At 53.2% G+C, this 13,652-nt stretch overlaps 1 protein-coding gene across 1 annotated transcript in view; it reads left to right on the forward strand.

Moving 5' to 3' along the window:
• The window catches only part of SEZ6L (seizure related 6 homolog like), a 41,744-nt gene that overhangs the window by 22,674 nt on the left and 5,418 nt on the right, over positions 1 to 13,652 (forward strand). Inside the window, 10 exon segments of the mRNA XM_036393106.2 lie at positions 1,852 to 2,087; positions 2,089 to 2,297; positions 2,299 to 2,555; positions 3,173 to 3,306; positions 7,681 to 7,873; positions 8,375 to 8,560; positions 9,309 to 9,474; positions 10,163 to 10,329; positions 12,191 to 12,385; positions 12,471 to 12,609. Coding sequence (XP_036248999.1) covers positions 1,852 to 2,087; positions 2,089 to 2,297; positions 2,299 to 2,555; positions 3,173 to 3,306; positions 7,681 to 7,873; positions 8,375 to 8,560; positions 9,309 to 9,474; positions 10,163 to 10,329; positions 12,191 to 12,385; positions 12,471 to 12,609 — 1,882 coding nt within the window.

Here is a 13,652-nt window from a genome sequence, read left to right on the forward strand (position 1 = left end):
GCCCCTAAAAATTGTCACCTGGGCCATGGGAGAGCAACCACCGACTGCTCCTCCTGGGCTTGGGATGGGATAAAACTATACTAAAATAATAGAAGAAAGGATTTCATCAGAAGTGTAGCTAAGAATAGAAAAAGAAAAAATTATAACAAAGGTTTGTGTCTCGGACAGAGAGTCCGAGCCAGCTGGACTGTGATTGGCCATTAATTAGAAACATCCACATGATTTTGTGGAAGAGAAGAGAAGAGCCCTGGAGAGCCCTGCAAAACTTCTCAGGGAAGGAGAGCTGCCACTGGCACAGCCTTGGGGACGTTCCCCTCCATCAGCCCATGGCAGGGTGCCCATGGAGCTCAGGGTGGGATGGAGAGGGAAGCAGAGACACCAAGAAACAGCCAGAAGGTGTGGAAGCTCCTGGTGTGGAAGCTTCTGGTCCCCTTCAGAAGTGTGGGGACGCTGAGGCACTCATCCTTCCTTCCTGGAGGGAAATTATTCAGAGCTGGCACAAGCTGATGGTTGCAGATGATGTGTGTGAAATGTCTCCTAATGCGCTCAGGGAATGGGTGATGGATTTGCTGAACCACTTGGTAATTAAGGAATTAATGCTTTAACTTGTGACAAACAGCAGGAGAGGCCAGGGAGCCCTCAGGGGCCAGGACAGGTTTGCTGGTGGCTGCAGCAGGGTGCTGGCAGCAGGGTGAAGTGGCTTGGGGCAGGCTCTGTCCCAGGGGCAAGGGACCAGCCCAGGCACCAGCAGAGCGTCCAAGGGCTCTCCTGGACCGAGGAGCAGTGTAGGGACTGCCAGAGTTTTGGCAGCTCCATCCTTCAGGCTAATTCAGCTTTTGCCTTTCCCTGTTGCGTTTCCTTATCTTTGGTTCTTGCCAGAAACTGCTTCTATTTTCCAGGAGATGGAGCAAAGTCAGTTTTCAGCGCGGCTCAGTCCCTCTGCACAGGCTGCTTGTGCCCTCCCTCGGGCCCCCTGGGCAGTGGCACCCACAGTGTCCCTGTGTTTCACTCAAAAGCTCCATTTCCCCTTTCCCCCACCCTTTTCATTCCAGTCCTACCTTAATTAGCAGAATTTGAAACAGAAAACATCAAGTTAAATGCAACCCAAGAGTTGTTCCTATGTTTAAAGCACCTGTATTACCGAGGTGAGCCCAGGTTTACCTGGAGTCTGCTTGGGAAGGAAACCCTGACTGCTGCTCCAGCCCCCATCCCATGGAGAGCTGGTGCTGTGGTGGCCACACGTCCTGGCTGCCACCACAGTCATGTCACAGCAGCTGGGGCTGCTTTAGGGCTCAGTTGGTGCCTGGGCAGCCCCAGGCCAGCAGTGGGGCTGGGGGATTGCAGAGGGACAGCGACCCTGCGTTCCACGGGCTCCAAAGCCTCCCAGGGGACACGAGGGGGCTGGAATGATGGTCTTTAAGTAGCGTGCATTAAGTGCTTTCCCTGGCAACTGCTGTTTCCATGGAAAGCGTTGACTCTCGGAGCTCTTTGCGGCATCTCACAGAGCTCACGGCAAATTCCAGCCCATGGATCACAGCCCGGTCACCCCACAGCGGGGGATAAATCTGTATTTGTGCAATTACCCCCTGGCCAGAGCGGTGCTGGGTGGCTTTGGTCACTCCCTCTTTCCTGCCCACCCCTGTTGCCATAAATGTTGGATTGGGTTTGCCCAACACAGTGGGGCTCTGCCGAGGCGGGTGTGTTGTGCTGTGGGGGCAGGTTGTTCCTTCTTTGGGAAGTGGTGGGTGTTCCTGCAGCTTCCCAGGGGGCTGATTTCACACCAGCAGCACACAAAATGTTTAATTTCATGCCCAGCTTTGCCCAAGTCCCACTTCTCCCTGTTTCTTGCAGACAGCGGATCGGGGGCAGCGCTGGTGCCGGCCAGTCCGGACCCTCTGGCTGTGGATGAACCCCTGGAGAAGATGGGTGGTGGAGCTGCAGAGCTGGGGCACAGCATGGGTTTGACTGGTGGAGCTGAGGATTTTGGGCATGCCATGGGTCCAGACCCTGGAGCTGGGGAGCAGGGGCAGGGCACTGCCCTCAACCTCCTGCCGGCCCCAGAGGAGACCACAACGCTCCCACCTACGGCCACCTGCTGCCCCCAGACTCGATGCCAAACAAACTCCCCCTGTTAAGAAAAAGCCACCGACTCTAAAGCAAGTAAACACAGGAAGGAAGCACCCAAGGCTGAAGCCCACCCCAGCAGGGCCCCCTGGGACTGCCTCCCCAGCCAGCCCACGGAGCTCCAGGCTCCCCACGGCCGCCCCAGGGCTGCGGGTGCCAGCGGAGGACACGAGCGCAGCCCCCTGAGCTGCCCTGGGCGGAGCAGGCCACCACCAGCCAGCCCACGCTGCAGATCTCCCCTTCCAGCCTGTCCCCAGCCCTCCCTGACAGCACAGGGGATGCTGGAGGGGCTCCCACCGTGGCTCCAGCTGGCGTTATCCCAACCAAGGGCGTGGAGAGGGACATGCACGGCTCTGCGCTGGAGGAGAGCCTGGAGACCACCACATCCACCATTGTCACCACCACTGTCACCACCACAGAGCCCACCCCAGGTGAGCTGAGCACAGACACGGGGCTGTGGCACTGGTGGGGAGCACAGCATGCCTGTGTTTAGGCAGCCCTTCCCAAAATCAGGCCACTGCTCGAGTTTGGGGGCTGCCTAAAATCTTCTGCTCCTCATGCACTTTGTGATTGGAGGGATGAAACACTTGCCGTGGCTGGGAGAGCTGGGAGAAGGCTTCAGGAAAAGCTTAGACTTCCTTCCAGTTCCTAAAGGGGCTTCAAGAGGGCTGGAGAGGGAATTTAGACAAGGCATGGAGTGTCAGGAAAGGGGGAATGGCTTCCCACTGCCAGAGGAAAGGGTTAGATGGGATATTGGGGAGAAATTCTTCCCTATAAGGGTGGGGAGGCCCTGGCACGGGGTGCCCAGAGAAGCTGTGGCTGCCCTTGGATCCCTGGAAGTGTCCCAGGCCAGGCTGGAGCTTGAAGCAACCTGGTCTAGTGGAAGGAGTCCCTGCCCATGGCAAGGGTTGGGCTTTAATATCCCTTCCACCCCAAACCACTCTGTGATTCTGTAATTCCATGGGATCACTGATGGGGCAGGGATTGCTGGGTTTTGGGGGTGTGGGAGTGAAGTGCCCTTGATGTGACCCCGTTCCTGTCCCCTCAGTGCTCTGCAGCATGAGCTTCCACGAGCCTGAGGGCTACATTGACTCCACGGATTATCCCCCCCTGCCCCTGCACGGGTACCTGCAGTGCACCTACAACGTCACCGTCTACACCGGCTACGGCGTCGAGCTCCAGGTGAGCCCTGCCCTGGGCTGTCCCCACAGCCAGGCCCTCTGGTTATTGTATTTGTTGCCCCCAGATGAAGGAAGGAAGGAAGGATGAATCTGACTCCACGTTCTCAGAAGGCAAATTTATTATTTTATGATGCTATTAATTAGTAATAATTAATAGTAATAATAAGAATAATAACAAATAATTAATATAAATTAATGCTATTATATTAATTAATAATGAATATCAATTAATGCTATTAATATGTGTACTATACTAAAAATTTTAAACTATACTAGACCAAAGAATACAGAGGGGATACTTACACAATGCTAAAAAGATAATAATGAAAACTCGTGACTCTTTCCAGAGTCTCAACACAGCTTGGCCCCAATTGGCCAATAAGTTAAAACAATTCACATCAGAAACCCAATGAAACAACCACCTGTTGGATAAATGTTACGGATATATTTTATGAAAAATCCTTTGGTAGGATCTTTTCTCCTGAGAAGCTGGGATTCTTCAGCTTCCCCATGTTTTGCTGCTTTGGAATGTGATTTGGAGAATTGTTTACCCAGCTTGTGAAATTGTTTTTACTTGATGACCAATGACAGCCACCTGTGTCGAGGCTGTGAGCAGTTACAAGGTTTTATTATCATTCCATTCCTTTCTATTCCTTTCAAGCATTTTGATGAAATCCTTTCTTCTATTCTTTTAGTATAGTTGTAATATATAATTTTCTTTTAATATAATATATATCATAAAATAATAAATCAGCCTTCTGAAACATGGAGTCAAGATTCTCATCTCTTCCCTCATCCTGGGACCCCATGAACATCACCACAGATAAACAATCTCCAACCAGATTCCAAAGCAGCAAAACACAGGAGAAGCAAATGAGATGATGTTGTTTTCCTTTTCTTCTGAGGCTTTAGAGGAAGAAAAGGACAAAAATCCTGGGCAAAGGGAGTTTTCCAGAGAATAGGAATACCACAACTGGTCACTGCAGCAAATGATGCCAAGCCTTGGGCACCTCTGCCCTGGGCACCTTTGCTTGATAAAACAGCCCTTTCTGGGGAAAAAATAGATTTTTTTTCTGAGGCTTTGCAATAAATGAACTCAATGAGGGAGCTGGAACATCCTGAATGTCAGCAATGATCAAACTCTGTAAATGTCACGCAATTAATTTAACCAAGAGGCGCTGGCAGCAGGTTGTTAAAAAGGCACTGGGTGGAATGGGGGCACCAGCTCCCTGCCCTCTGCACCCCCCATTGTCTGGGAGGGGTTTGAGTGGCTCTGAGGGTGCAGGAAGCCCAGGAGGGCAGGCCAGGTTCCTTCTCTGGCTAGGGCAGGTACCCAGCAAATGCCCACCCATCAGAGCTGGGGATGTCACCAAGCTGATGTGCACCATCAGCTCCCCCCAAAATGAGCATCCCTCAGCCTGGTGAGGCTGCAAGCAGGGCAGGGGCCTCTGCCTATTCCAAACCCTCTCCAGGTGAAGCCAGCCCAGGGTCTCAATGCTGCCTGCAATCCTTTCTTCTCGTGATTTGCCCATGTCACCATTTGCATCCAGTTTAAACCATGCACTTTGAATTTGTGTAATTAAAGGTGTGCATTAAAAGGAGCTGGAGCCCCAGTGGGGTTGTCCCTGCTGTCCCCATGTTGGGCACAGGCAGGGGCTGGTCCCCAGGCCACGAGGCCACCGTGGCTGCCAGCCCTGGTGGGGAGGTTGCCCTGGGAGCAGCAGAAGTGCAGGCTGAGCCCTGGAGAGTCTGAGCAGCTCAGCCACTTCTCCATGGCAGTGGAAAAGTAACTGGACACAGCAACTGTCTCCTCAGATCCACAGGGTGCTAAAGAGAGGCTGCTCTGCTGTAAATTCGCCTCTGTCCATAATCCATCAGGTGACACCACTCCTGACCTCGCTCTGTTGCGAGCTGAGGTTTTAATGGAGCATAAAATTGGCCTCTCCACCCCCCCCCAAGCTTTGCATTTTGCTTTGCTGATGCTTTGGAGCGTTGCAGACAAATTAAATCACAACAGCAGGTCGGGGCTGGTGGAGCATGGCCTCATCTGCAGCTGGCAGTGCCCTGTGCTGCAGCACCACAGGCTCGGGGCTCAGGGGTGAATTCCAAAGGGAAAGCTCTGGATAACCCGAGGTGTGGGGTGTGGGGTCCCATCAGAGGGGTTTGGATTGGATTCCCAGCCCCTGTAGCAGGGAGGTGCTGCCTCTTACCCTGGGGATCTCATTAAAGGCATCTGCAGGAGCAGAGAGAAGTCCCTGGGACAGGAGCCCCTGCATGGGGCTGTGGGACAGCCTGGTGGTGGCAGGAATGCTTGTGGCAAAAAATCCTGCCCAAAACTGCTCCTGCAGGCACTGGGAGCCATGCAGGAGGACACAGGGACACTCCACTTCTTTCGAAGCCAGACCCTCACTCACTGCAGGGAGGACACAAAGCCTGGATGTCAGGCATGGTCCTGGGAGAGGCTGGGAGCTGCCCTGGGCTGTGTGAGAGCTCGGGGTCCCTGCTCAGCTCACTGCCCCTCCCTGCACCCTTCAAAACATTCCAGGGAGAGCTGTGTCCCTGCCTGTGCCACGGCAGCCCTGGGAGCTGGGAGCAGCCAGATCTCTGACTGCTCTATGAAATGATATTTATTTTTAAAATTCTTGAATCTTCTTGGCAGGAGATAGAATTTCCCTAAAGAGGTTTTTTTTCCAGTGGGTGAGCGAGGCTGGCAGCCTGACTGGAGGATCCCTCCTGCCTTCCCAAGGCTCTGGAGGAGCTGCTGTGGGTGCAGGCAGTGATTGAAGTCAGAGCCCGTGCTCCCAGCCCCTGGCAGGAGCTCGCACATATGGTCCCTCTCGCAGGGCTGACGGTCCCTGGCACGGGGCCACGGCAGCGTCTGCACTCCCTGCTCACTCCAGGCTCCTCTGGGAATGCCAGCCTGGTGCTGGCACAGGGAATGGCTCTTGTTGTGACACCCTGCTCCCCTGGCTCCACCGAGGGGAGGCTGATGGTGGAACTGAGTATGTGTGTGTGACACCCGGCACTGATCCCCAGCTTCCTCCCTTCTGCAGGGCTCTGCCTGCTCCAGCTGCTCCCCCTGTGACACCCAGCACTGATCCCCAGCTTCCTCCCTTCTGCAGGGCTCTGCCTGCTCCAGCTGCTCCCCCTGTGACATCCAGCACTGATCCCCAGCTTCCTCCCTTCTGCAGGGCTCTGCCTGCTCCAGCTGCTCCCCCGAATCCCCTTCCCAATTTCCCAGAGTGATTTGGCTCTGTGTCATGTGCGTGGTGCCACCAGCTCTGGAGGGACCCAGCTGGGGAACAGGTTTGGCTTCAAGCAGAACAAAATCTGTTAGAAACACCTTGGAAAAATCTTTGCAGGGATCCAGACCCAGCTGGAGAAGCAAAGCTCTGTCTCAGTGGGAGCTGGGGAAATTGCTGGCATCATATGGAGCCCACTTGGATCCCTGGACTCCAAATAATTCACCCAAATAACAATTAATTAATTCCATTTATTAATAATCAGATCTGAGCCATCCCACCAGCCACAGTGTGTGCTGGTCACGCTGGAGGGAGGGCACGTTTTTGGGATAATATCTAGAAAAGGAGAAGTGACCCAGGGCAGGCTGGGGGTCAGAGCTGCACGTGGCCCGTGCTCCAGACAATGCTTTTCCCTGCCAGGACCCAGCTGGAGAAATAAGGCAAAATCAGCTCTTATTAGATTGAAACATGGGCTGGGGTGAACCCAGGCATGCTCTGAGCCACCCTGGGGTGAACCCAGGCATGCTCTGAACCCGGATGGCGATGTTAATCCAGCTTTGCAGCCAGGAACAAGCTTTTCCAGGCATTTCCTTCAGGAGCAGGCTGAGGATGCTGAGGGCTGGGGGTGTCTCCATGCAGTGCCCTTGGAGCAGGGCACACCCCAGCCCCGTGTGCCAGGGGGAGGTGGGCACGGCGGTGACAACAGCCACAAATCCCTGCAGTCACAACATCGTCGGGAGTGCTCCCAATCACGGCTGGGCTGGTGCTAAATATAGAGCCCTGGGCCTCACACACTCAGGGAAACAAACGGTCTGATGAGCATCTTTCTGCTGAAATATGAGCCCATTTATTAAGCTAAATGGACGTGAAATGTAAATGTGAGGTTACTGCTCAGCTATTTCCAAATAATAATTAAAGCCTTTTGGAACTGCTCATTAGATGCACTTGCTGTGTGGCTCCCCAAGCACTCCTCAGTGGGGTGAGGGATCCTGGGGAGGTTTCCTGGTGCATGGGGTGGGTGCACGAGCCTGAGGAGTGCTCCGGTTTTGTTGCAGCACTGTGCTGGTGCGACGCTCTGTGTGTGTGTGATGGGCTGGGATGTGACCCTGGGGTCCCCACTCTGCTCCCCACAGGTGAAGAGCGTGAACCTGTCAGACGGGGAGGTGCTGTCCATCCGTGGCGTGGATGGTGATGCCCTGGTGGTCCTGGCCAACCAGACCCTTCTGGTGGAAGGGCAGGTGATCCGCAGCCCCACCAACACCATCTCCGTCTACTTCCGCACCTTCCAGGACGACGTGGTGGGGACCTTCCAGCTCCACTACCAGGGTGAGTGTGTCCCCAGCGTGGGTTAGGGGGAGTTTGGGGTCAGTCCCACTTGGCTGCAGGCTCAAACCAGCGGGCTGTGCCCCCACAGACCAGCCACGCTCCTGTTTCACCTCCTGCCCTTGCTCAGAGCATGGGCAAGTTGTTGTGGCCAGGGCAGAAGGTTCAATGTGCCCTGATGTCCCCAACCCCAGTGCTGGCTGTGCCTCTCACACCCACCTTGCCCCGTTTCTGTCCCTGTGCAGCAGCTCCTCCTGCACACACTCACACTGCCAGTCTATTTTTTACCTCGAAGAGCTTTAAAAAATAAATGAGTTCCAGCAAATTATTTTTAAAATAGAAACTGGGTCTGGGCAGGAGCAGTAACAGGTGGGGAAGCAGCGGCAGTGGGGGGTTGGTGGTGCTCTGCCACTGCTCTGTGTGACACGTGGGCACATCCAGCACGTCCCCACGGGGTGGCTGGGAGCAGCTGAGCCCTGAGCTCCCAACGTGTGCCTGTTCCAGTGTTTATGCTGAGCTGCAACTTCCCACGGAGGCCTGACTTTGGGGATGTGATGGTGATGGATCTGCACTCGGGCGGCATCGCTCACTTCCACTGTCACCTGGGCTACGAGCTGCAGGGGCCCCGCATGCTGACCTGCATCAACGCATCCCGGCCACACTGGAGCAGCCCCGAGCCCATCTGCTCAGGTACCTGCACATCCCAGCCCCGTGCTGGCAAACTGGGCCCCACTGAGGGAAACATGAGTGCCTGTCTTTGTCTCGTGAGATGAATGCAGTCCTGGGAGGTATCGGTGAAATTTTTGCCTGATGTCCCAGAGAAATGATGAGGAGGACTCCATCTTATCAGGAGGCTAATTAATTCCTTTATTATACTATATTATTATATACTATGTTACATTACATCTAAACTGAATCTGCCAGGCACTCAACTGCACTCCCGTGCACAGCATCTCGTGACTGTCAGCCCACAGTCCCAACACACGCACCTGGATCCAATTGGTCAGTGAATCAAAACACTCACACCAGAATCCAATTATCAATTCCCTTCAGGTAAACAGTCTTCCACGATGCATTCCACCTGTGAACAACACAGGAGCAGGAAATGAGATAAGAATTGTTTTTTCTTTCTCTGAGGTTCAGAGAACGTGAAAGCCAGAAATATTCTTGGGTAGAATTGTGCCTTGCTTTTCTCTGTGAAGAGAAATGTGGCGACAGGGATGGGGTGAGAGCAGTGCCTCAGGTGGTCAGGCAGTGACAGCAGAATCTGTCTCCTCCTTGGGCAGCAAAGGGAAGGGAAATTAAGATTCTATATCTGTGTGTGAGTATAAATATGTGCAGACAGAGCAAAGCAGAGCCAGGCAAGAGGTTTGTGCCCTGGGCACTCTGAGGGGAGCACAAATGCCACATGCCAGCGGGGCTGTGCTGTGTGTTGCAGCTCCCTGTGGAGGGACGGTGCACAATGCCACCATCGGCCGCGTGCTGTCCCCCAGCTACAGCGGGAACCAGTCTGGCAGCATGTACTGCGTCTGGGCCATCGGGGCCCCCCCGGGACAGAAGCTGCACCTGCACTTTGAGAAGCTCCTGCTGACTGAGAAGGACAGGTGAGGCTCCAGGAGCTGTTTCCTCAGAGCCCTGGGACTGCAGAGAGATCCCAGGGGGTTCTTCTTCACAGGGTGAGGAGCAGGGCCTGTTGCTGGGCACTAAATATAGAAAAAATGGAATTATTTGGGTTGGGAAAGCCCTCTGAGATCATTGAGTTCAGCTGTCCCCCAGCACTGCCAAGGCCACCACTAAACCATGTCTCCACATTTACACATCTGTTAAATCCCTCCAGGGATGGGAACTCCACCACTGCCCCTGGCTGCCTGTTTCAATGCTTATCAGCCCTTTTGGGAAAGAAATTTTCCCTGATATCCTTGATATCCAGTCTAAACCTTCCCTGACAAGCCATTTCTTCTCATCCTGTCCTTGTTCCCTGGGAGCAGAGCCTGACCCCTCAGGCTGTGCCCTCCTATCAGGGAGTTGTGCAGAGCCACAAGGTCCCCCCTGAGCCTCCTTTTCCCCAGGCTGAGCCCCTTTCCTGGTGCTCCAGCTCCATTCCCATCCCTGGACACACTCCAGCCTCTCCACGGCCAGGTTCTCATGGGGACAGCCTCTCTCGGAGAGAAAACCCCAAAATACACCAAAACCTGGAAGCCCCCAGCTTATCCCAGCTGCTCCAGCTCCTCCCCTCGTGCCGGGGGGGACCCAGGGGCGCTGTCCCGTGTGCCATGCCCCGTGTCCCCGCAGGATGGTGGTGTACAGCGGGGACACCAACCGCTCGGCCGTGCTCTACGACTCGCTGCGCGCCGACAGCGTCCCCTTCGAGGGCGTCATCAGCGACGGCTCCTCCATCAGGATCGACTTCCTCGCCGAGGAGCCTGCAGCTGCCACTGCCTTCAACATCCGCTTCGAAGGTGCTGTGTCCCTGTGCTGGGCTGCCAGGCCAGTGCCTGGCTCAGCCAGGATGGGGCAGCTCTGGTGTTTCGGGGTCTCCCTGACTCCCAGCTGCTGTGGGTTGTGGTGGTGTTCACAGGGGTCTTAGGATGAGGGAAGAGATGAGAATGTTGACTCCATGTTTCAGAAGGCTGATTTATTATAATTTATATATATTTTTTATATATATATTTATATATTTTAATATATATTATATACAATATAGATGATATATAATATAATTTAGAATATATAATATATATTTATTATATATAATATATAAAAATATATTTCAATTATATATTTTATATATTTATTATAAATATATTATATATAATTCGTATAGTAAAATATATATTATATATATTATAATATATATAATATTGTATATAATATTATAATAAATCAGAAGGCTTATATATATTATATTAAAACTATATATATAGTTTTATATATATTATATATATTATATTAAAACTATATATATATAAAATATATATAATATAATATATATATTATATTAAAACTATAGTAAAAGAATAGACGAAAGGATTTCATCAGGAGGCTAGCTAAGAATAGAAAAAGAATGATAACAAAGGCTTGTGACTGACCAAGACAGTCCAGACAGCTGGACTGTGGTTGGTCATTAATTAGAAACAACCACATGAGACCAATCCCAGCTCCACCTGTTGCATTCCACAGCAGCAGATAACCATTGTTTACATTTTGTTCCTGAGGCCTCTCAGCTTCTCAGGAGGGAAAAAATCCTAAGGAAAGGATTTTTCAGAGAATATCATGGCTACAGTGGGTGCCCAAGACAGAGAAGTCCAATAAAGCATGACCTGTCTGAGCCCCTCTGGCAGGTTCAAGAGCTGCAGGCTACCTTAGCAAGCTCAGCTCTTAGTGAGATCAGCTCATTTTGTGATTTCAGCTCTTGAGAAGCCCTGTGTGAAGTTCCACAGTGAAGTCTTTATTGATGCTTTCTGTGGAGGTATCAGGGTCAGCTCTTCTGTTGAACTGGGCAAAAGTAGCTCTTTATATAAGGTACAGGAGTTTTAGGAATTGCCCAATAGTAAGGGTCAAAAGGAAAGTGACCTATGGTCGTACAGAGAGATAAGCAAGGGTCTGAAGGTGGAAAAAGGGGCTTAGGTCCAGTCATCATGACTAGGCATTTCCTATCTTAGGCTACTGAACACCAGGGAGGCCTTGCAGGCCCTGTGCCTGCTACAGCAGGACACCCAGACCCAGGGGACAGCCACAGACACGTGGCTGCAGGACGGGTGCTGGCTGTCCCCAGCATGGGCAGGCCTGGTGCCCCTCTGTAGCTCCTGCTGTCATTTAAGTGGGTCCTGCAGCAGGATTGTTCCCACGGGAGCTCTGTGGCCCTGAGCAATCCCAGGGTGGATGCCTTGGCATCCCCAGCTTGGGAAACAAGTGCCTGGCAGTGCCCTGAACACGTCCCTAGTGCTGAACCACCATGGCAGTGGGGTTTGGTGAGGCCTGCGTGGCTCAGAATGGATAAATTGTTCATCCTAATTGCCTGTAAAACAGTCCCTGGCAGGGGCCGGCCATGCAGGTGGGGATGCAGGGGTCAGGTTCTCATGGGGACAGCAACAGGGCCCCTGAGCTCATCCCTAGTGCTGAGCCACCATGGGAATGGGGTTTGGTGAGGCCTGTGTGGCTCAGAATGGATAGATTGTTAATCCTAATGGCCTGGAAGAGGCCATCCATGCAGGGGGAATGCAGGGCTCAGGTTCTCATGGGGACAGCAGCGGGACCTGGGGAAGCTCAGCGAGAAGGGACGAGCCCCATGTCCCTACAGCTAACAGAGATCTCTTCCAGCCTTTGAACGGGGCCACTGCTACGAGCCCTACATCCAGAACGGGAACTTCACCACCTCTGACCCCACCTACAACCTGGGCACCACCGTGGAGTTCACCTGTGACCCCGGGCACTCCCTGGAGCAGGGCCCTGCTGTCATCGAGTGCATCAACATGCGGGACCCCTACTGGAACGACACAGAACCGCTGTGCCGAGGTCAGCCCTGCCCCTGGGCACTGCTGGGTGAGGGGTGACACCCCTGGGTCCCCGCTGAGCCCTGCCCACCCCTTTGCCCCCACAGCCACGTGTGGAGGGGAGCTGACTGCTGTGGCCGGGGTGATCCTGTCCCCCAACTGGCCGGAGCCCTACACGGAGGGAGAGGATTGCATCTGGAGGATCCATGTGGGCGAGGAGAAGAGGCTCTTCCTGGACATCCAGCTGTGAGTAGCCCAGGGGCTCAGTGTCTGGCTCTGCCCCAGATGTGCTCGTCTCATTTTGCTGCAGTGTCCTGCTCCCCTTGCCTGCACTGTGGAGCCACAGAATCCCAGAACAGTTTGGGTGGGAGGGACCTTAAAGCTGATCTCCCATGGGCAGGGACACATCCCACTGTCCCCGGTTCCCCCAAGCCCCTTCCAACCTGGCCATGGACACTTCCAGTGATGGGGCAACCACAGCATATCCAGACAAGCTGTGCCATAGTCTCACCACTCTCACAGGGATATGCCCTGTTCTCCCCCTCAGAGCTTCCATAATCCCCTTTGATGCACTTGGCACCCTGGGCAGGACTGAGTGGTGCTCCCTGAGTTCAAGGCACCATTACACAGTCCATAGCAGCAGTGAATTGCTGTTCCAACAGCTTTGGAATTCTCCACAGGGAGCAGTGCCACAGCAGCACGTGGCCATGTGCTTCTGGAGTGATAGCCAGCACGTCAGGAGCTGGGTGATGCAGGGTTAGGAGGGCCTGGAGGCATCCATGGGATGGAAACAGCTCAGTCTTTGGGCTGAATGTGAAATACAGGCACTAAGGGAGTGGAGCCACTCAGCAAGCCCAGGCTGAACGTGCTGGGGTCAGAGGGGAATGGGATCCAATGCCAGGCTGAGAGTTCTTGGCATGGTAATGCTGCTGCTGCAGCAGGAGCCTCCTTTGATGCTATTTTGGGTTTGCAAGAGGAGGACGTGTTTCAAGTAGAGGCTTAGAATCATAAAGATTTTAAAGCTCCCTATAAAATCCCAAGTCAGAGATCCCAGCACACCTCTCCCAGCTCTGTGGGTGCTGGGGCTGAGCAGAACTGCAGGCCAAATGATTTGAAGTCATCAGGCATAAATGTCACTGAGAAAATCGTGTTTGACAGAAAGCAGAGATTTACTACAAATGTCAGCTTGCCATGGGGATTAGCTGGGCTCCCTCCAAGAACATTCCTAATAAAACGTTCAGGGATCAGCTCAGGCGTCTCCTGTGTGGCTGGGAGCATCCTGGTGCTCT

Source organism: Molothrus ater, chromosome 18, assembly GCF_012460135.2.
Source record: "Molothrus ater isolate BHLD 08-10-18 breed brown headed cowbird chromosome 18, BPBGC_Mater_1.1, whole genome shotgun sequence".
NCBI classification, from domain to species: Eukaryota; Metazoa; Chordata; class Aves; order Passeriformes; family Icteridae; genus Molothrus; species Molothrus ater.